The sequence below is a fragment of the Apis laboriosa genome, unplaced genomic scaffold (genome assembly GCF_014066325.1).
Source record: "Apis laboriosa isolate Shangri-la unplaced genomic scaffold, ASM1406632v1 scaffold91_cov154, whole genome shotgun sequence".
Classification (NCBI taxonomy): domain Eukaryota; kingdom Metazoa; phylum Arthropoda; class Insecta; order Hymenoptera; family Apidae; genus Apis; species Apis laboriosa.
The window spans coordinates 917,502-941,025 of NW_025224773.1; the positions used below are offsets into that span (position 1 = coordinate 917,502).

A 23,524-nucleotide genomic window follows, 5' to 3' on the forward strand; every position below is an offset into this window, starting at 1 on the left:
GAAAACAAATTTTTCCTGAAGATCAATTTCGAAAAATATCTTATACTTTCAGTTTTGTTTGCTTGAGGAGTTGCACTATTAGGAAATTAAAAAAGAAAATCGAATTTTCAATTGTATTTTTCGATAATACGAATGAGATTTTCTTCGTTTAGTAATTTTTAAAAATTGAACAAAAAAAAAGTCAAATAACCAATATTTATCAAAATCTGTTATGATAAATACTAACTTTATCACAATTAAATATATATTTTATCATAAAGTTTCAGAGATATATTTTTAAAAGAACGTGAAATCTTTTATCTTTTGATAAAAGCTAATTTTAAACTAATTTCAAAAGTATGCAATCCCTTAAGCTCGTTAAAAAGAATTTTAGGGGTAAGGAAATTTTTAAAATAGAATTGAATCCGATGCCTTTTGATACCAGCTACGTAAACGCTTTGAAAAGGAAGCGTCTACCCAGCTTCCTCTTTCGCAAAAGAGCCTTTTTTGCGTCTTTATCCCTTTACCTTATGCGGTAGAAAATACTTGATGAATTTTTCATCCTCTTCCCACCGAAAACTCGTCTTTTAAATAGCCTTTAACCATGTCGCTACCTTTCCAACTTTTTTCTTTCACAAAATGAATAACTACGTTAAAAAATAAAAAGGAAGCGCATCGATTGGTATCAATCGTCCATTTCAACTTTGTTACCATTTTAAGCGAGTTCATGATTGAAAATGGCCGATTACAATCCCTTTCACAAATTTTTAAACAGTACGATAAACAGTATAATGCTCGAATAAAACAGGAACAAAATAATATCAGATATACTTTTCAGAAAATCCTAAGAAAATCTAACTTTCCGTGAAAAGAAGTTCTGCAACTTGGATCTATGCATATTTTCCAACAATAAGTCTTTTCTACGTACAGTCACGCATCACTGGAAATCCCTGAGAAACGACAATTAAACAATCCGTAGCGGCTGTTGAGGATCTACGAGACCGTAGCATATATTTCTCGGTGGCAGAAGCCTCGATACAAAGGAGGCAAGTCTCGACACCTGGACCTTGCCTCCTAAGAGAAGGTTGGTTTCTACAAAGTGGTATGTCGCCTTTTCATTGAAAGAAAATGAAATTTCCGTGGTCCCTTCCGCCAGAAAAGGTTTAACAGCTGCCGTTTCGTGAAAGCCAGTACCAGTTGTACAGAAATGTGTATCTGGTCTGCTCTAATTGGCCATTGTCCATCCGTGTTTCGTATGATCGAGACGACAAAAATCGTGAACATATGTGGCCACATGGCCTGATTTTTATTTTTTTATTTTTTTTTAAAGAGTTGAACTTTGCGTTTCTGTTGAAACGATAATGCGAAAAACCAGAGATTTCGAAGTGAATTTAAGTGGAATTTGAAAAGTAGATATGAAAATTTCCAATGTAATAACTATCCATCCCACTAGATAAACTTCTATGGAAAAAGTAATTTGTAAGTAATTATTAGTAACGTGTAATTATTACACGAATTTATGAAAAATGATTCGTAAAAAAATTAAAAAGATCTTTAACCATAAATTAAAATGTTTGTATATGATAAATGATACCTCGATTTTTCTTTACAATATATCAATTTAAAAATCTTTCTTGCACATTCCAAATTTATCCATTTAAATCCTTTGTTGATAAAAAAATTTAATAACATTCTAATTATTTTGCTCCAAATTTAAACCGACTATCACACTTTGCATAAGATCGTGATGACCTAATAATTATGAAGGGGAGTGTGTATTTGCATAAGAAGTAGCGAACATATCGAGATACATATCAAAATATTAATTGACTGTTACTTAATTAAAATAGCCAAGATCTGCATTTATGTAAATTATCGCGTGACACCCTACAGTAACAGGCAATTTGACCTCATTATTGACCATCATCAAATTAAACAGAGGCTAATCAATTTAAGGAGGATACTTGCAAGGATGTTTCTCGTGAGTGAATGTTCTTATTTTGATCTTCGTGAATCTATAAATTTTGTACCCTGGGAAAAAAGGTATTGCCGTATGGCTGACAGATGGCCACAGAGAGCGAGTACGCCTCTTGTAATGATAGCGATCGTGATAGCGAAGGAAAGAACAGGTGGAATTGAGGTAACTTTTCCACGAATTTGTTTCTTACATGAAAGATGAAAGAATGTTTCATCTTTCGCCAAAATTTTTACAAATAAATCAATTTCAAATCGAAACTATAAAAAATGAAAGAAATTTCTTTTATTTAAACGATTTTTTATCTTTCTATTTATTGATATAAATTTATCTGATCTTTTATTTGATATCTTTCCTTCACAAGTTTGTAATTTATTTCTAAACTTTACATTACGTTATTTATTAACATTTTTTGAATTGCATACACTGAATATATCTTACAAATTACAGCTTTTCCTCGTTCGAAATCTTTTTCAGAATCGAAACCGAATATAAATTAATTTTATAAAGGAATTGCAAAAAAAAAAAAATCTTGCTAAACTCTTTTATAAAAGTCTCCTCATAAAGCTCATTCTACACAACTGTTATTTGTACAACTGCCATGAAACATGAAAGGTTCGTTTCGATTAATTAGAATTCATTCTACATTCCTCGCGAAAGTAACAATCGTTAATTAATTACACAATCGAAATAAATTCGTACAAACACGATACGAAGAAATTAAAAAACCCTTTCTCTCCACTTTCGATCCATTTGTTATGGCGGTCGTCGCATAACGAGGGAGCGGTATCAAAAACCGCAACTCTCCATCCGTTCGAATTCGAAAGTCAATTTTACAGTGGAGACCCTTTTGCATAATGCGAGCATGCGATCTGTCTGCGGCTAAATTTCGCCTCGACCCCGAAAACCGATGTTTTCGTTTGTTGTAAGAAAGTTCAATTAAAACCTGGTGTACCTGGTCAAAGATTATTATTACAGTTTTAATCATTACGTTGCAGCAAGTTTTTAAAATAGAATGAAACTCATCTGACAAAGGAAATAATTTTAAAACAGCGATTCATAATTACGCAAAGGGTGTAATGTTTAAAGTGTCGACTGATAAATTATGAAATATTTTTTTAACAATTCCTAAACGAAATTTTAAACGAAGATTAAAATCATCCAATTTGTAAGTATTTAAATAATACTATAAATAATCGAAATGATAAAGTTTATCGAATGATTAAAGTATCAAATTATAAATGGAATTCTTAAATATTTTTTACTAATTGCTGGTAAAATCAATATATGACGATAATTTGTTAAAATTTTCACCAAGAGAAAGTAAATAAAATTGAATAAACGAGGTAATAAATATCGATAACATCTTCTTCTGAGGCGAAGCGTAGAAAACTTCTTCAAATTATCAACGATAAACATTTCTCAATAAAATGGATGAGGATGAGCAAGTTTTAAAATACCATTTATATTAAATAATGAGAAAAGTAGGATAAAAAATTATATAACCCTCGAAAGCCCGGAGTGTGAAATACATTTATTCCTTCGTTCATTCAGACAGATAAAACTTAATCATCAAATTTAATATATGAAACCTGTCAAGATCTAATGTAATGTGTTTATCATAATGTAATTAATATGAACTGAAATGATTGACGTTTCTTTTATCAAGCATCCTTATTATGTTAATTTTTATTATAACATTACGATAACATTGTTCCTACTCAAAAATTTATTATTAATCGTGAAAAATATTAACAAGATTAGTAGAGATTCTTATTTAGAAACTGAACAATCTTTTGATTGTAAATTATTATTATTATTAAACTTTCGCAAAATTTTTTATAAATATAAAGAATGGATCGATCTTTCAAAGTATCCCACGAATACATTAACATTCTGTATATGAACAACACTACAATTTACTTTCCATTCACCATATTTTAAATTTAAATCGATCACAATCAATAGAAAAATATTTCTCAAAATTTTTAAAAAATCATATTCGTCCCTATTTAAACATAATCCATCATCAACAAGCATCATATGAAACCTTAAAATCCAACAATCTAAATTATAAATGCTATCTAAAACTAACTCCTCAATAGAAACTTCACGATCAACTCTCAACAGCATGAAACTCAAGAAAGCAAAGATCTTCACAGACACGCAAAACTAAATTAACCAAAGTGATAACATCATCCTCCTAACAATGGATAAACGTTACAAATATATACTATTCAAGTGGAAGATGTACCAAAAACAAAATTATCACCGACACAAAGTGGTTGATAACCCAATACTTAACCGAGTATTCACAAATTCGTAAAATAGCTTTCAACAGTTCGTTCTGCCTGTTATTCCAGCTGATTTATCGCCAACGAGACGTGGAAACGAGACAAGCATCGAGAATCAATCGCTGAAAGCGTGGTTTTCAATAGAGGCGGTCTATATCCTTGGCAAGAAATTTCGCGACTAAAGGTTTCGCGCAATTACCCAGTCCTGGCCGAGCTGCCCAGGTAATTTGCATCTACTCGAGACTAAGAGAACACAATCACCGTAATTTATCACGGGATTCGTCGCGTGATAAACAGAACGAGTGCCGTGGCTTGAATTAGGATACCCTGTTTCGTACAGCAATGAAGTTCCATGGATTTGTCTTGCGGGATAAACCAGAATAACTGGGAGGAAATTTTATAAAAATTTCGATTCGTTAAATTTTTGGATTCCTATATTTAAATAGAATTAGAGACTTTTGATCATTTTTCTTCCTCTGAACTAATTTTTGACTGACTTTCTGCTCATTTGCACACGCCCCCTGTTATCGTGATTAATTGTTTTTTCTCTGCTGAAACGTTACGGCTTACAATATTTAGAATATTGTGACTAAAAATAATAATTAACGAGGAAAAGGAGTTTCTAAGAAGAAAAAAAAGGAAAAAACGAAAGTTCAGGAAACGTATGCGATCATGTAATATGTATCCACATCCATATTTGTTTGATATACGATTCGAATTATAAACATTGTACACTCTGTTGTTGGAAAAAATCTGATCTTTTCACCTATGAATACTTCAAATTCGATAAAACGTGTAACGATAAATACAAATGCAAATTTTCTGTGAAAATTGATAAGAAAACATTGCAATTGAAACATCGTAATTAACACCTAAGACACAATATCCAAGAATATAGTTTCTTGAAATAAAATATTAACCATGTTTAAAGTGTAGTATTTGTTTTTGATGTGAATACATTTTTTTTTAAGATAAAATTTTTTTTCTCATCAATTCTTTCAATTTCTTTTTATTTATATAAGAAATATCAATAAAGAATTGTTTTTTTCTCTTTGATTCAATAATAAAATTCCAATCGATAAGTGGATATTTCGTTAAATTATTCCCTTCATTTGTACTTTATTTCAAGTTCTATGAATTATAAGCGATCATTAACGCTCGAATTGTGCCAAGAATCCAATCGGCGAAATTAAAGTAACTTATTGAACGTAGAATATGACACGTATCAAGACCGACAAAGACTATTTCAACGAGAAAAAATTAATAACACTTTAGCGAGAGATTACGCGAACGAGGACACGTTTCACAAAATGCTAAGGAATCGAACTGATTCGTTTTTTTTCTTTCTTTATAATTTCGTGAAGAATGATGAAGCAAATGAAGCAAAGATGATTGAGATATACAATTAATTCAGCTATAAAACGAAATTTAAAAGTATTTAGAAAGTGGTAACGAAATTTTAATTAAAAACTGCTAATTAAAAGAGTAAAAATTAGAATATTTAATAAAAAAAGAAATTGTATTTCGAATTAATTAACATAAAACGCAAATTTTTTTCTTTTTTTTTTAAAACGTATTAATTTCTCTGATAAATTATCTCAACGAAAGTTTAAATCGATTATTTTTCAATTAAGACGAAACTTTACTTTTGAAATACAATTTCCTTCCAATCCAAAAACATATTTACATATCGAAAGAAAATCGATCAATATCAAAAGATATAAAACCACTCACCGAATGATCTTCCTCCTATTGTTCGGATGAAATCTCTTCGCCATTTCCGGATCCACTTTAACCAACTCTTCGTAAAGCTCCTGGTTATCCTTTGTCATCGATCGATCCAACTCGATCTTCATCCTCTTCGTACGCGACACATCCTCGCCCAACGGGTCATCATCGTCCTTGCCGATCCTCGAGTCGTCCATCAGAACTTCCCAAAGGATGGACTCTATGTAATAGTTGGTGCCACCGACGATGATCGGGAGCTTCCTCCTCGCGAGAAGATCGTCGATCTAAATCGGCCAAATAAGAAGAGGAACGTTCGAGGGAAACTAGAAGCTTGCGTGCAATTCCAAAGGGGGGACCAATGGCGCATCAACGATTCTATCATGGTCCTTCTGACTGATAATTCCGCTTCGTTCGATTGTCGATTATTTTTACGAAGCACTTTTTATAATCCCTTTCGTTCTTCTTTTTTTTTTTTTTCTAACAGCAAATGAATTTACAGAGCGCTAACGTGGTGAGGGGATATGGAGGATGTCTAATAGATGTCTAAATCTAAGAGGGCGATTCCAATGTTATAGAAATGCTCGTGAAGTAGACGCTCTATCCTCTGTAAATATATATATAGAGAGAGAGAAAATGCAGAAGCATAGCTCGAGGGCATTTACAACATTGTATCAACGATTTAACACGCCGTTTATTGATTTATCACGCACGAAAGCGATCGTAATATGCTGCGGGTGATATCAATTCGTGTGTGGAAAATAATATTTTTATCTTTCTTCTGAATTATTTTTTTCCCTTCACTCGTTTCTCGCTTTCTTTTTCGAAACGAGTGAAATTTCAATTTCAACGTTGGCCTGGATTTTCATATTTGGGCCAATATTTGGAAATATTTTTAATATATATATATATATATATTGCTATTTTTGTATAAATATGTATTTTTGTTTAGAATACTAAATGCGTTAGGAAAAAAGGAGAAATTACAATAGGTATGGCCGCATCCCTGAATTGTACCACCGTGTAACTAGGATTCAGAGGGTCTACGATATCCAGCATGTGATGTGGCGCCTTTGCTTTTTCCTCTTTCGTTACTTTCGCGGTCACGATGTCGAGGCCTTTGTACACCTGGAAATTAACCAAAAAAACGTGTATTAGAATAGTGTGAATGGTTATTTTTCTAGCAGAGGAAAAAAATATTAAAGATTCATCGTGATTGTGTGTCACCCCGTTCAAGAGTGTTGAATTTTAAGGCTTTTTTATTAAGTTTAAAAATATAAAAGAATATTACTTTTCTTGTTGATAATTTAATCAACATTTTAATATTACGTATCAAATATTACTTTCGATATTTCGCATGTTACTTGAACATTTTCACATTTAAATTTTCTATATATGTAAATAATTTTACAAAAATAGTCTATTTATCAGTATATCGATTTATTTCAAAATTAATCTCATAAGATACTTCAAATTTCTCCAAAGAATATCATTGAACATTGAAGATCGTCTCTCATATTTGAAACTTGAAAGTGAAACACTGAAAGCTGAATAATTAAACGTCGAATTCCATATTTTACGCAAAATTAACACTTCGAAACACATTGGAAATTTCTCGAATTGTCCGATATCATTAATCGTATCTCGAAGCTCGATGTCTCTCGTTTCTGAAACTCGAGTTGGAAGATAAGTGAAACGTAGAAAGCCGGATCAGGAAATGTCAAATCCCGTGTCACTCCGGTTATCAAACGTTACCAAACACGGTCAGGTCACTTCATCCTTTCCACTGATAACTGTCACGAGATCTGGTGGACTGGTGAACGGAGGAAGTGGACCAAAGGAAATTGCGAGAGGCGGATAACTCGAGGATTATTTCTTATCTTCGGTGTATTATCGATTTCGAAAGAGTTTCGACGTCACTCGGCTTGGAGGAGAAAAAGAGATCGAGAAGAGATCGAGCGATAATTGAAAACACTGTTTCTTTTCATTTTATGCGCTCGGATAAGGTGATGACAGTGATGACTCTTTTTTCGTACGTGCACATACGTTTTGGATGGCTGCGCATTTACTATGTATCGAGTTGAAAGATTAAGAAAATTGACGGAAATGGAATTTAATTTGGAATTTAATTAACTGGAAAGAAAAGTAGAAGAGTATGATTCGAATTCGATTGGAGGATTGAAGTACGAGGATTTCATTTATTAAGGAAAAAAGAAATGGAAATTTATTCGATAATAATTTCAGATTAGAGTTGAACACATTTTTAAATATTTGGAGTGATTCTTTGAATAAATTAATTTATAATTATTCGAAGAAGTTAAGATAAAGTTAAGATAAATTAAACATGATGATGCATGATTTCAATAATCTTTTAAAATCATTTATTTTAATAAGTTCCAATCCTGTCTCAAGATAACAAAATATATTTGTATATTTATATATCTTCTCGTTTTTTATTAAAAATAACTTTTTAACTTCAGAATATCAGTCAAATACCATCTGATCATTCAAAGATATCTATCAAAAGTAGCATCGATCCAATTATGCACGAACAACAGCAATTATGCAAAACACAGAAATCTTTTATAAAGTTGCAATTTTCCCTCTTTTTCCACGTTATATTTGTAATTTTAATCCCCGGTTCACAATCGTGAACATATAAAATACGATACCATAAAATCGCTAATTAGCGTCACCAAAAACACCTTTTCGCCAAAATTAAGGCATTTTTCGTCCCGATGATGATTGACCAACTCGTGGAACAACTTGTCCAGCTTTCTCCGATTACAGGTGTGCAGGAAATAAAAATGAAAAGGAGGTTTTTCGTTTTGGAGGAAGTACGCGAGACGTAATCATAGTTTATTCGCACTATTTATTTCTTTATTCAAAGTTGGATAAGAAAGTGGTTACTAATAAGCGTTCCTTGAGAAACCTGTTATGAATGTTCTCAGAAAATGCTTAACTTTAGGATTTTCCATGATTCTTGCAAGATGCGTATTTATATTTTTATTTGTCCACATTGTATATATTTGATACATATACATATAGATAACCTGTGCAGTGAGAAAAAAGAGGAAAAGAAATTTAACTTAAGCTCGAGGAAATTTCTTCAAATCCAAAATCCAAAATCGACAATCCCTCGCAGATGATATGAATATCATCGTTGCAAAAAGCAAAAACTCTATACTTTATACCCGCCATGTTCCGTTAAGTTACACTATCGCTAACCGAGCAAACAGGTTTTCGATGTTACGGTTTGAGCCTGCCTGGCCAACTTGAATGACCACGTCTTCAACCTTCATTAGCCTTTTTTTTTTCTTATCAACGTCTTATTGGGCCGAATCTCACTTTGAAATACCGTGTTTCGTTTCGAGATTGAGGGAAACGTGAGAAAAAAGGAAAACAATTTTTCGTTTACTTTACGCGATGACAACTACATAAATCATATTTATTGTTGGCAGTAAATTAATAGGTAATGATCACGCGTAATACATGAAATATAATAAAATGTTTCAAGATTGAAAGTAAATAGATAGGTATTATGCAATAAAGTTTCTACGACGATATAAAAGTCATTAATTTTGCTAATTCTACTTGTACTGAATAATTGCAAAAATAAAAGACCATAAATAAATCTATTATTTTTCAAGGATTTCTAACGTTAGACATATTGTTTTTATCGAGTCAATTTTATTTGGACGATAAGAATAAATAGGGGAATTTTTTTTCTTATCAACGTCTTATTGGACCGAATCTCACTTTGGAATACCATTTGAATTTCCGAAACTGGAAATTTTTCATTGTGTAAACTTCAATATCATCATTAAAAAACAAAAAAACTTTAAATTTCGCGAAATAACTTATTACGAACTTGCTACGAATAAAAAATCTCCATAAAAAAAGATTTAATAACTCGTTCGATAAGATAAAAAAAGAAAAAATCGAAAAAAATGATTTTCCTCGAGTCGAAGGAAAGAAACGAAGTATTTTTTCAGAGATTCTTAGCAATATCAGATTGGATGATAGATAGATGATTTAGTATTCAAAAAAAGAATCCATTGATGAGTACACGAGCAAATGTTCCTGCCGGAAGTTTGTTTATACTTATGTGCTGCTTCGTCGGAAAGCGTAATGATAAAACAAACGGAAAAAGAAAGTAGAGGAGGCCGAGCAACACGTGGACGGAGGTATCAGGCACGGTTCAAGGAGAGAAATCGAGCAACGACCCTTTTATTAACGGAATTAGTATCTGCTCCATACTAATCAATATTGTATCTCGAATCATGTCTTCTTTGTATATTAATAAGATACGCGTTATGCTTGTTGATAATTTTCTTTGCGAGTTTATTACATTTTTATTCAACTTATTCTCTTCGATCATTTCTTGCTGCCATTGTATTTAAGTTAAGGTTATTACTTGTATAGCAAGTTGTTCGAACTGACGTTGATCGAGGCGAAGTTTATTTAAAATTTTCGAGATTTTCTAATATCTTTGTAATATTTTTAAAAAATGATAATTTTCAACTAGATTCCGAAAAATTTTTATCGGATCGCACCGATGATGAACGAAAAATGAATGATGTTTCGCATTGGTATCGATCCCGACAGAGGTATAATTAATCATACAGTTTTTTCATTGTGTATTATGTAACACAAACTTTTGTATCGAACGTTTTTAAAAGATCGAACGACTGTTTTGGGTTGGACACGAATTGGATTATGAATAATCCTTTGAACCACTAATTGCGATTTTTCAAAGAATTTCTCTTTGTTTCGATCAATTGTTTACTCGTTATATAATAAATTTTTTCTTTGAAAAAGAAATACTTGAGTATAAATTGAATTTATTAGAAGAATTAAATATTACGTAAGGGTTCAATGTTCTTATATATACGTTAATTATTTATCTTTCTTAATTTAAATGCCATATAATTAGCTAACTTTTTCGAATTCAAATTTTGCGTTTATATTAGTGTACCACTTTGTTTCAAGAATTTATTTTGTTACTGGTTAAGAGATAAAGATACGCTATTCAACTTGCTAATTTAGAAACACCATTAATGATGTTGACGTATCCAAATTTGGTATCGTACATCGATGGTCTAAATGAAAAAGCAACATTGAATTTTAATATTGTTGTTTACGATACGAATTTATATTACTTCACGTATAAACAAAATATTTCCACGAGTTTTTTTCATTCCCATCCTTATAATAATTAATTAACTTTTTGCATATTGAAGATTGATGGAAACTTTCCAAACTAATGTGTATATATATATATATATAATATATATTATACAAACAAATTCCGCGTATTAACGCATAAAATCTTAACTCTTTGCGCTCTCAAACACTTTCTCGAAATACATCTGCTATAAACATGATAAACTTTTCCATAAAGATAGGTAAAAGTAAAAATAAAATTCGAATAAAATGAGAGATAATAGGGATCGTATTTACTTATCGCAATATATTAATTTTTCCCAGTGTGAATCGTAAAATTGCACGAAACAAATTAAAAAGAATAATAGCAGCTTCTCTGTGTGGAAAAGGATTAACACCGAGGAGAGGAGCGGAATCTAAGAGGCGAGAGGCAACAACCGATGTTGAGGATCAACATGGAAATGATCGACCAATTAGGAGAGAAACCGAGAAATCTACTACAACACCGGTTTGAAGTCGAAGAAGGAAGTTGGCGCATGATTTATCGATACAACTTCGAAGGCGAGGGAGACAGACCTCCCAGGGGTATCTAATCCATAATTATTCGAATTGCCAGCGAATCGCCAATTACGGTTGATGCGTAATCGATGCTATCGCGCGCCATCTATGTGGATGCCTCGAAATATCGCCATCTGTAATTGGGTTGAACTCGAGAGCCTCGATGAAATTATGATGAGTTACGAGGGAAATCCGGGAAATAAGGGATTTCTGAGGATTGTTTGATCGATCGATGGATAGAAATTTCGTAGAGCGTTTGGTATAATCGTGCTTCGATTATTTTTGAGTAAAAGAGTGATAAAAAATTGTACAATGAGAGGTAGGATCTTTAAAATTACTGATGACTACAATATGTTTTTAAACGCGATGTGGAGAATTGATGCATTACGAAAGTAATTAAATATATTATATCTACGTATAATTATCTTTCTGTCTGAATAAATGATCTTGTAATTGTAAATAAAAGAAAGGAAGGATATTTATAATTAATCAATTTGATTATGAGTAAGTAATTTTCCAGCAAATTAACTTGGATTTTATTATTCGATTGTTTTCAGTTTTGATGTAAAAATAAGAGAAGGATATATATATATATTTAAAATTAGAATCTTGAAATTATTTTATACAATAAGTAATATATAATATTGAAAAATAATATCCGGGAAAGATGATGATTTTTAAGGAATGTAAATAAATATTCATTGAGGAAAGAAACATTTTCAATTTCTTAATTAAAATTTTTTGTTTAAAATTTAAGGAGAAAACTTCTCCAGACAATATTCTTCCTTAATAGTTTAAAGACACTTAAGGAGATTCGAAAGTGTCTTTTTCGCGAGAAAGACCAAAGTAAGTGTATAATAATTTCCACCTAACATTTTCACCAGGGCCAGCCCGTGCACGAAATTACGACAGAAAACTTGGTGAACGCAAATTCCACTTTCACTCCAGGACCAACTCCAGGACCACAAGTGAGGTAATTGAACACTGTGATACCTTTTTTCCTGTTTTGTCTGCGCGATAATGGAATGAATTTTATATCGCGATAAACGATTTGGCTATTGAACGTTATTCACGGAACAAACATTGCTTTCGGTTAAGATAAGTTACATTCGGAAACGAGGATCAAAATTCTGAGTGTACAATAAAAATAAATATCGTATCGATACTCGCTCCTTTCCTTCAATTTACACTCGATTTCTATATCTTCATTAGTGTCGTAAAGAATCCTTCGATATTATTTCATTTTTACACTTAAAATTTTATCTTGCACTTTATTGCACGTGGTTATTCTGAGATATACCTTAAAATTATTCTTGTATTCAATAATAATTCGTTATTATATTTTCAATTGTGTAAATAAGATAATTAAATTTGTTGCCAATATTCCCTAATCTACAAACTAAATATATCCTAAAATTGAAAATAAAATTTAATTCAACATTTACGAAAAATATTTCAATGAAAATTTCTATTCATGGATATCATGGATAGACACAGATTTAATATTTATCTCTTAAGTTTCATTAAATCGTGTCTTTAATTAATTTTAATTGGATCGATGATTAAGTGAAGAAAAATAAAAATAATAATGAAAGACAAAGCTTTTGTTTAAGGAAAAAAAATGAAATAAAATAAAATAAAAAGTCGAGTGATAGATCGTGAAGAAAAAAAATGCACAACTGTTACATATATATTTCGAAAGAATCGAAATATACGCTTCTGAAAGTCTATAATACGGGGGTAGATTATTATTCATGAGCACTACATCCGGATCGTGCACATTATATTCACTAATTTACATTATCTCTCGAAGACACTCGCGTCAATAGAAACTCTTAATGTAAATCGTTGATTCGAAAAGGGGAAAAAACTCGCTTGCTTCAAATTTCAATACCTTGCATCATGAGTGGCAACCACGTTTTAATAATACTTTTGGTTTACAAGTTTCCTTTCTTATTGAAATGAAGCGAAGAAAGAGAGCTTGACAATATTTAAGTAATCAATTTTTAAACAAAGAATTATTTTATATATTTTTTATAAAATTATTTATCTTCAGCTTCATGAGATATTGCATAATATTGTAACATCTGCATGCCAGATGTACTATTGCAATTTTTCTATGATTTCATACTTATTTATATGATATTCTATCATATAATGCATATAATTTTGATGAAAAATTTTAAGTTTTAATTTCGATTCCAAGTTTCAAAACTTCATTACGCTTCAACTTATTAAACTTGAAGATTCAAAGATCAAAGTTTCCAAATTTAAATTCAAAAATTCTATTCATCCAATTCGTTCAATTCCAAATATCAAATTTCAAAAAACTTCAAAATTCAAAGTTCAAAGTTCAAATTCTAAAATTCTAACTTCAAAATTGTTCAGAATTCAAATCTTAAAATCCCAAATTTTAAATTCTAAAACTTCAAAATTCAAAGATTCGAGGATCAAAGTTCAAGTGTCAAGGGTTCAAATTTTCAAACGTCAAACATCAATCCTAATCCCAAAAATAAAATATTCCAATTCCTTCGTCAATAAATCAAAATCGCGACCAATTATACGAATCTTTCCCAATGGCCACACACTTCTTGATAATCTTTCGAGCAACTCGAAAATGCAAAGAAAAAAAAAAAAAAATAAACTTCCCATTCGAATCGTCATGAACGAGGCAGGGTTCCTTTATAAGGGTAGCGTGCCACTTGCCAAAGTACGATCGTGAAGGGTCAATAAATCAGCGAGGAGGAAAGGGTCCACGTGGAATACTTAATCAGTAGAAAAGACAGGTCACATAGCGGCACGTCTATCGGTTTCAATTGCGGCGACGTTAGAATTATTTAGTGGCAAAGACGCCATGATGCGTTTGATCATGTCGCTCACGAAATATTCAGGACGTCCGAAATGTGATGTGCGGGCAAGAAGGATGTCGCGATATTATTCGCGACTTCCCTGGGTCAAACGGTAGTGAGGCGAAAAGGCCGTTCGAAAATCTTCCATGAAAAATTTTAATATTCATCAAACACACGAGGCAGTCTTCAAAGACCTGTTCCGATCGGTTAGATAGACCTTTCTAAGGCACCGACGAATTCCGAAAGAAGTTCGTTTCCAATTGGATGGAACTCTTATGAGAGGTCTCTTTGTCCGTCACGTTACCGTATAACGGATTCCCTTATTTAGCCTAGGACTCGATTTCTATCGGGACAGAGCAGTCTACTTTTACCTAATTCTCCAGTTCTTCTCTGGTTCCAGTGTGAGCCAGTTTTCGTGTATCGAATATGTTCAATTCGCGAATGAATCATGCTTCGTACATATGGAAAGAGATTGGAAAATTTATATGAAGAATAAGCATACTTAAAATTTCTAATCTCGAATTTTGAATTTAAAATATGTGTCTATAAATAATGTATTGAATATATATAAAATATTTGAAATAATTATTAATTGTAAATATTATTAATAAATTTCAACGATATTGCACGTATACAAATATCATCATTATATAATAATGAAGAAAAGGATACCAAATATTTATCGAGTATTTTGCATGGAATCAAGAATAAATGTTGAGCATATAGAGACTTTTAAGCGACATTCATACCGTTCGAAGTGCAAAGTGCACTTCAAATCCAAGTCCCTCCAAAGTGCTGTAAAAACTTTCGAAAATGCGGTATCCTTTTGTCGGCACATTTTATTTTATTTTTTCCATCTTTTCTTTTCGTTTATTTTTTTTTTCTTTTTTCTTTTAATTTTTCTTTTTTCGAAATGGTTACCTGACAACGAGGTGATCTCGAGCACGAGTCATTCACCGGTTAGAAAGGGGCGAGTAAACGACAATAATGAATCACAAAAGTGAACGTATACCGGCGCTTTTCTTTGCGAGTCAAGCTACCACACACGGGGCCACGTATCAGAGGAATAATTGGCAATAAATTTCAAGAAATATCTTTGGCCAAGAAACGCTAGTACGTAACCACGTTCTAAGATAGTTTGCGATAAATGCGATACTTTTTTCCATGTTGCGATCGTAAAAATGTTTTTCTATTTTAAATTACGGCCACGTTTGATGCTAATACTCTTTCTAAATATATATAATATCAATGGAATTTTTTTTTATATTTTTATACAAGTTTTCTAAAATGGTATTTTTACGTCATGTTTTACATTTATCACTTTTTGTGAATCGGAAAAGAGATATCTATATTGTAAGAGATATCTAATTGAAATGGTATAAATTGATATATGTTTCATTTTTTAAATTTTACATTTCGAATTTCCAATATTAAAGTCCCCAATTTCAATTTGGTCTAAAATTTCCAACTTTCAATTTCACGTTTAAAACATTTTATTTAACTGTTACACAGTCGCGTATTTAATTTCCACGCTTAATTTTAATTCATTCCTCATTTTTCCCAATCCTCCTTTAAAAAATTAATTTCATCCTTTATCATTTTAAACACTTGCCCGATATATAAAATTAAAATATTGATGCGTAATTTTTAAAAATAATAATAAAATGATCTAGCAATCCAATCGTTAATCCACATTGGTATACGGACAGGGAAGCAGCCAGATCAGGTCCCTTGAAGTATATTCCCGGCCTGTATATAGCCTTTAGGGTACCTGGGGCCAAAAACAGGAGATGGAATGGCGCATACAAACGATCTCGTCTCCACTCTCTCCTCGAGGCGGTCTCGTACAATCGAGCTGCCCACCTCTCTTCTTCTTCTTCCATCCTTGCCCGATCATTATCCTACCTCTTCTTCTTCTTTTCGCCGATCACCTGTCTCCCTTTACCCTTAGCCAAACTGATTCGTACGGCCACGTATCGGGCATTAGAATTTCTCACGTCATCCTCTTATCAAGTTTGAAAAAACCGGTCCTCCCTCCCTCGATCTCGCTTCGAGTACACGCTCGATGATTATCCTTATGAATATTAAGGATCTTTGCGCGTGCATCAAAGGAAATTTGGTGAATGTATGACAACTTTTAGATAATCTCGAGTTTTCTTTTTCTTCTCTCCTAATTATTTTGCACTATTTTTTATTCTTGCTGAAATCAATTTACATTTTCGATTTATTGAACGGTAAGGGTGTGTTTCAAATCTATAAATCGAAGTTTACGTTAGATAAAGTGAAATAAAGAGTGAATCAGAGAGTTAATCCTTCGTTTCTTCTTCTTTTTCATAAAAATTGATTTCTGTTAAATAATAGTATACACGTATTATTCTCACATAGCTTGATATATTTTTCATCTCCAACAAAAGATCGCTTTAATCTCTTGGAATTTTTCGATAATAATAAAATAATTACAATTTTCCCTCGGTTGTCGAATCCTCTCCCACAAGGTTTAATTAATTCGAAAGGGAGAGAAAGAAAGAGAGAGAGATCGGTCCGATACTCGGGAGAGAAAGTCGCGATAAATCTCTGCGAGAAGAAGGTTAAGGATAAACCGAGTGATACTGTCAGCCGACTAGAGAGTGGATAATATGCAACATTATAATGTGCAACATGGAATTGCGGTTTGATCTGAGGTTTGCTTCTCGAGTTGCTGTTGCGAGGTGGCCCGAACGTTCTTCGGTGGCCGATGGCAATTCGTGGAATGTTTTCTCGTTGGATGTTTCCTGGTCGGGGAGAAATAGTATCTACGAGGACGCATATAATAATTCTCCGGATGAAAGTTTAATCCTGCCGCGTTATTCGAGACATTTCCCTATCTTTCGTATCTTTGAAAAATTGTTTAACCATTTCAATTTTATCGATCCTCCTTATTATTTATATTTACGGACGATACCATTCTAATGAGAGATTTTTCTCATGTCATCCTCATTAATTAATAGAATTTAATTTGACGTATTTATAGCGGTATTTGAAACCTCCACCACGATTTGATACTCGTGATCGAGATGATATCAAGAGGCATTTAATTAAGCCCCCAAGGAACCGATTAATATTCGGTTGACGTCGATTGTCCAAGAGATATATTTGTATTGATTTCTACTAATTCCGGTTATGACGAGAGAAATTGACCGATGGTGATTTGGAATTGAATCGAGGCTAAATGATATTCTTTCAATGTGTATTATAGATCTTAAAAAAGAAAAAGATTATCCCTTTCTTTCAACTTATTTTTACACGAAAAGGAATCAGAAACTCTTTCTTACCTCGTCTCATCAGTTATATCCCGTATAATATAGATGTAACTCGACGAAACTATGCCAACGAATACTAATTACTTACTAAGAAACGCTTGGGAGAAAAATTTAACACGACAGAGACGTGTCGGGATTGATTTGCCACTTCAAATATCCAAATACAGAAAAAGAAACGATTCAATGACTCGATCACAAAGGAAACAAGAAATATTTTCACTTCGATATTTAAATTGTTGCTATATAGACGAGCAAGATATAAATATTCGAGAATATCTTGTCGAATAATAGTTTTCGAACACACGAGAAGAATATTGCTAATACACTTATTATCTTCTTACTTCTATTTTCTTGGACGTTAAACTTCGATTCCTGTGGTGTGCAAAAGGTTGCAGAATGATTTTACATTATTTAACGTATAAAGTTAATCCAAGTTATTCGTAAAATTGCAATATGGACGAGGCATAATAGGAAGGAAGCGTTCATTAAAGGTAAAAAAAGGGAGCGTTTTATAAACTGTAAAAGTTGGCAGAATGTAAGAAGAGCGGGTTGGCGAAGATTGCGAAGTTTCAAAGCGTCGAAGCCCGGAGAAATTCCGAAACAGGCAAGTTTAAAGGCCTTAAATTATTGGAACCTCCAAGTGTCAAAACTTCGGGGCGCTTGTTAATTCCCGCGCCTCCTAAACCTTGTATCTTACGATGCTCCATTATGTGAAGCGGCCAACAACAATTTCTCCTCTCTTCCCAGCCTCCTTATACACTTTTCGAAAAAAAGAAAAAAAAAAAAAAAAAAAAATGANNNAAAAAAAAAAAAACTGAGAAATTCTATTGCAAAAGAATATTTCGTCACGAATTTTGTTCCACGAGAGCGAATCTTGAAGGTGAAAATCGGACAGATTTTTAGAAATTTTCGTTCCACGTTACAAGGTTAACGATTTTGTCTGTATTACGAATGTAATAACGCGAGGCGAGACTTTCAAATTCGTCTTTTTATCTCGAATTTGAATCTTGTATAATTTATCCCATCGTACGATCCTCTTCGGGAAGTGTTACTCAAAAAATGATGCGATAAAATGTAAAATGTAATTCGAATGTAATGAGGGAGAGAATGATTGGGAAGAGAGAAGCATTGGGAGGGATTATGTAAATTAAATTTATTGAATTGATCAATTTTACGATCTATTGAGAAACGTTTGATTAATATTAAATAACATCAAAGATTGTTAAATTTTAAACATTTTATTTGAATAAATATTCGATCTAATTTTCAATTTTCAACTTTAAATGATACCCGATTTAAACTAAAAAAGCATGATGATACATCTTGGAATTAATCATGTCTTTTTTATCTTTATTAATTGAATTATAATTGAAAAATAATTGAATTAATTTCAAAAATGAAATACTAATCGTCCATTTGATTGATAAAATTGAAAAATTGTGTGTGGCATAAAGAAAAAGTAAATATCGAAAGATATATATCGTGAAATATATTTCAATTATCCCTTAAAATTTATAAATATCCAAAAGAATTCTCTATATTGTAAAACAATGATAGAGAAAAATAAAAAATAAAAAAAATAAACTCACCTCGTGAAAAATGTTCACGAATCGGTTTAAAATCCATTCGTACTTATTCACTTATAAGAGAAAAAACATTGGAACGATGGTAAATTGATGAATCACGCGTAATACGTGGAAAAAGATAGAGAAGGCAGTTAACGATACGAAGTGATTCGCTGTTAAGAGACAACTAAACCAAAGATCAATCTAATTTGCAAAGGTTAAAGCTATTTGGGGACGAATGTACGAAAGTAGGAGAAATTTCAACGAAACTTTGATAATAACATATTTACTTTTAGAGGACCATTGTTTCTACTTTTATAAATACACATTTAAATTATATCGTGAGTACGAAATAATTCTTTTTGATTTTTTGTGAAAGGAGAAAATTTATAAATGTTGAATAATTTTTTAATGTGTTTGATGTTACGTGTATTTAAATGAAAGGTAAAAAATTTAGAAAAATTTAAAATGAATGTGAAAAAAATGTAATTTTTTTATATAAATCAATTTTATAGTATGAAGAATATATTCAATGATTTAGATTTAAATTTATATTTATGACCACTTTGTTAAAAAAATATTTTTATAACTGACGAATGATTATTTTCAATTTGTATTAAATTTAAATGAATTTTTTTATATTTCTTACAGGCATTTGCATAATGAGTTAACTCTGATGTAATGGAATGCTCTTGAATATTTTTTCATATACCTCTAAAGATAAATATATTATCTAATTCAAAAGTCGTATAAAACATTTTGATTCGAAGATATCTTTGACAGAATAACAGAACAGGTGATTTTTGATGAAAAATATTCTACATCGTAATGTAATAATTAACTTTTATGAATATTAACAGAATTATTTATCGTGAATAAATTTTAAAAATAAGAAAGTAGCAAAATCATTTATAAAACTACCAAACAGTTATCGAATATCTAAACTAATATTTATTCCATTATTCGAATTATATATATTTACTTACAACAATATATCATGAAGGAAGATTCCACGAAATTGAAGAAATCAATAAATAAAAAACGTAAAAATATCTAATCTAATCTAATACTAGAATATGTAGAATAAATAAATAACACTGAATAGTGATTCCAATTTCGTAGAAACTATAAACAAGCAAAATATTATTAATAATATTTACAATTCTAATAATGAAATAGTAAAAGAATGAACATATATATCTTCTCATTTTTTAAATATTTAAAGCACTAGAAAAACAAAGCTGATGCTTCAAATGAATTCTCAACTCTACATTTAAACAATTCGTTATATTTAAAAAAATGATACAATTTGCCAGTTATTTAAAAAAATCTCAATACCTCAATTTCATTATAAATAAACGTATGATTTTCCTCAAAATATAAAATAATTCACCTAAAAAACGTATGATTTTCCTCAAAATATAAAATAATTCACCTAAAAAAAAAATTCCATTATCCGAAAACAAACCAAAAAAAAAAAATCACAAACATTCCCTCTCTCCTTTCATTCCTTTCATCTCCCCTGCGAATCCAATATCCTCCAATCACCCCATCCTCCATCCTCCTAACGTTTCATCATCTCACCAAAGATACCATCTAACAGGGTATTCGGAAAAGAAAAAAGGAAAAGTCAATTAATAATCTCATTTAAAGTAACGCGAATGAGAAAGGGACGAACCTACGAGAAACGAAACCCTCGCATATCGACTCGAATTCACCGGAAGATTAAGATCATTGCTTGTGAACGTGGCCAAGGTAGAGGAGAAACGGGGAGAGACGCTGTTTCCAGGCAGCCAGTGTGAACGTAAAAACGAAAGAGATACAAAGTAAACTTGTCCGGTTCCCGTTTGGGTGCTTGTGTTCCGCGTACACTGATGCAAAACGTGTACGTGCACGTATATACTTGCAAAGGTAAGCGGCCATAGTAGGGAACGAGCGGCCATTAGCATCCTGGATTCCTACTAATTATCGTAAATGTTAAGTGGATCTTAGACGTACACTGGAATCTACGATACACATTCGGTAACCTTAATGGGACCAGTTCTCCGATTCCTTTTCACGATACTCGTCCGTTCGACGTACTCGTCTCGTAATAATTTCGCCGAGATTGACACTGTCCCCCGTGAAATTTTACTTTAAGAAGAGTAAGGGTGTATTATATTCGAGAGGAGGATCACTTGGTGCAATTTGAATGTGCGATTCCTTTCCAAAAGAATTTCTTAGAGTTATTTTTGATCTTGCGATTATTGTTATCGAAGTGGAAATCAACCCTTTGAAGTTTCAATGATATTTTTGTTTTTTGTAAAACTAAGATTGAAGATTGATTGAGTGTTAAAAATTTAGCAATAGTAGTCTTAAAATTTATGATCTATTGAGGCGAATAAAATATTAAAGTGATTGTGAGTCTAATTACATGTACTTTTAAAAATATATTATCCTACGAAAAATATATTGTATTTCTAAATAATTATATAAAAGGAGAAAAATCACAGATTATTTGTGAAAAATAAAATATTAATTTCAGAAAGAATAAAAATAAAAATGACAGAAATCAAGAAAGAAGATATTCTATCCTACCAAAAATAAATTTTTAAATAATTATGAAACAAAGGATTTGGGTTGCAGATGAATTTCTCAGAAATAAGATATTAACGAGGGAAAAAAGACGAGGAGAGAAAGAAACGCAATAATAGCGTCGAAAAAGAAGACGTCTCAATTTTCATGCTGGCAAATATTAAGGAATATAATTAATTCCACGAATAATAAAATCAGTCGAAAGGATTAATGCGATCCAAGCTGGACCACCACGAGAATATTGTTTCGGTCATTCAAACAAAAGATTTTCATATCCATGCAACGTAGCGTGTGATAATCAATTTTCTGCTGTATTAGGAAAGCGTGCATAATTTAAAAACGCCTGTATCATCGCTGTGAAGGAAACATAACACGAACTAATTAGGTAGGAGGATTATACGAGATTATCCTTTCAAATATAATATTTTGTGTGAAAGTCTGCCAAAGAAAATATATATTTTTTCATTGATAAATATATCCTGTTCTTAAATATTTTTTTAATTATTTCAAGAAATATTGCAAACAGAATAATTTGATGAATACATATTTTACAAAAACACTATCAAATTGATTTAACCAATTAATTCGAAAATCTATCTCAATATTATTATTCTACAAACATATCAATGGAAAGGAACAAAGTTACATGAAAAATTAATTTCGATACGGTAGCTTAATTGGTGATATTGTATATCGAAAGAATTCAATTTCATTTTTCCTGCAAATTAAAGCAACACGAGAGAAATTTTATTCAAGCGGAGGTTTCTTAATGAAGTGAAACGTGGTTTGATCACGAGGACGAGAAAGAATTCAAAACGCTAATGACCCCCTGGGTAATATTAACCTCGGTGGATCACGATGTTTTACGGTAATTGACTCATTGACTCACTGTGCACGTTACTACGGAGAATGCAGCAATTTTATTCACGAAACGTGATGGAAAAATGACGCCTTGTATGAGGTAACATCATTTTCCTAGAATAGGAATTATTGATATGGACGTAAAACGTTGATTAAATAAATCTGTGGAACGGAAAATCCACTTGTTGTTCTGGTACATATGTAAGTTGAATACGTTGAATAAATTGATTGGAATTTTTTCTAATTCTCTAGAAATATTATATTAAATTTTATTACACAGATGAATAATTTTCAAATGACTCCATTGTTTATAATAAATTCACTTTATAAAGTTTGATATAGATTAAACGCTTGTAATAATTGAAATAGATCTAAAACGAGATAATTTGTGTTTTGTATTGTATGAATTTAAAGAAGAAATAAATGCAAATACATTAAAAAACACTTTTGCTACACTTTTGAAATAAATGATTTATCAAATTAGATAAAACTTTCTAAATTATTTAAGGATCAGTGAAAGGAAAATATTTTGAAAAATATGAAAAAAAAATTAGTAGATTGTATATCATCAGAATCACAATGTTCACATGATTAAAAAATCAGATACATTATTGAAATTAAATTAAATTAATTACATACAAATTATTCTAATGAATATAATTATTTATCTCAAATGTAA

General features: G+C 31.4%; 1 protein-coding gene across 1 annotated transcript in view; it reads right to left on the reverse strand.

The window, feature by feature from the left end:
• Positions 1-23,524, reverse strand: part of LOC122719648 (tRNA dimethylallyltransferase) — a 119,090-nt gene that overhangs the window by 77,018 nt on the left and 18,548 nt on the right. The window contains exons 2-3 of the mRNA XM_043945640.1: positions 6,961-7,101; positions 5,983-6,260 (exon numbers count right to left, since the gene is read on the reverse strand). Coding sequence (XP_043801575.1) covers positions 5,983-6,260; positions 6,961-7,101 — 419 coding nt within the window. The remainder of the gene's footprint in view (positions 1-5,982; positions 6,261-6,960; positions 7,102-23,524) is intronic.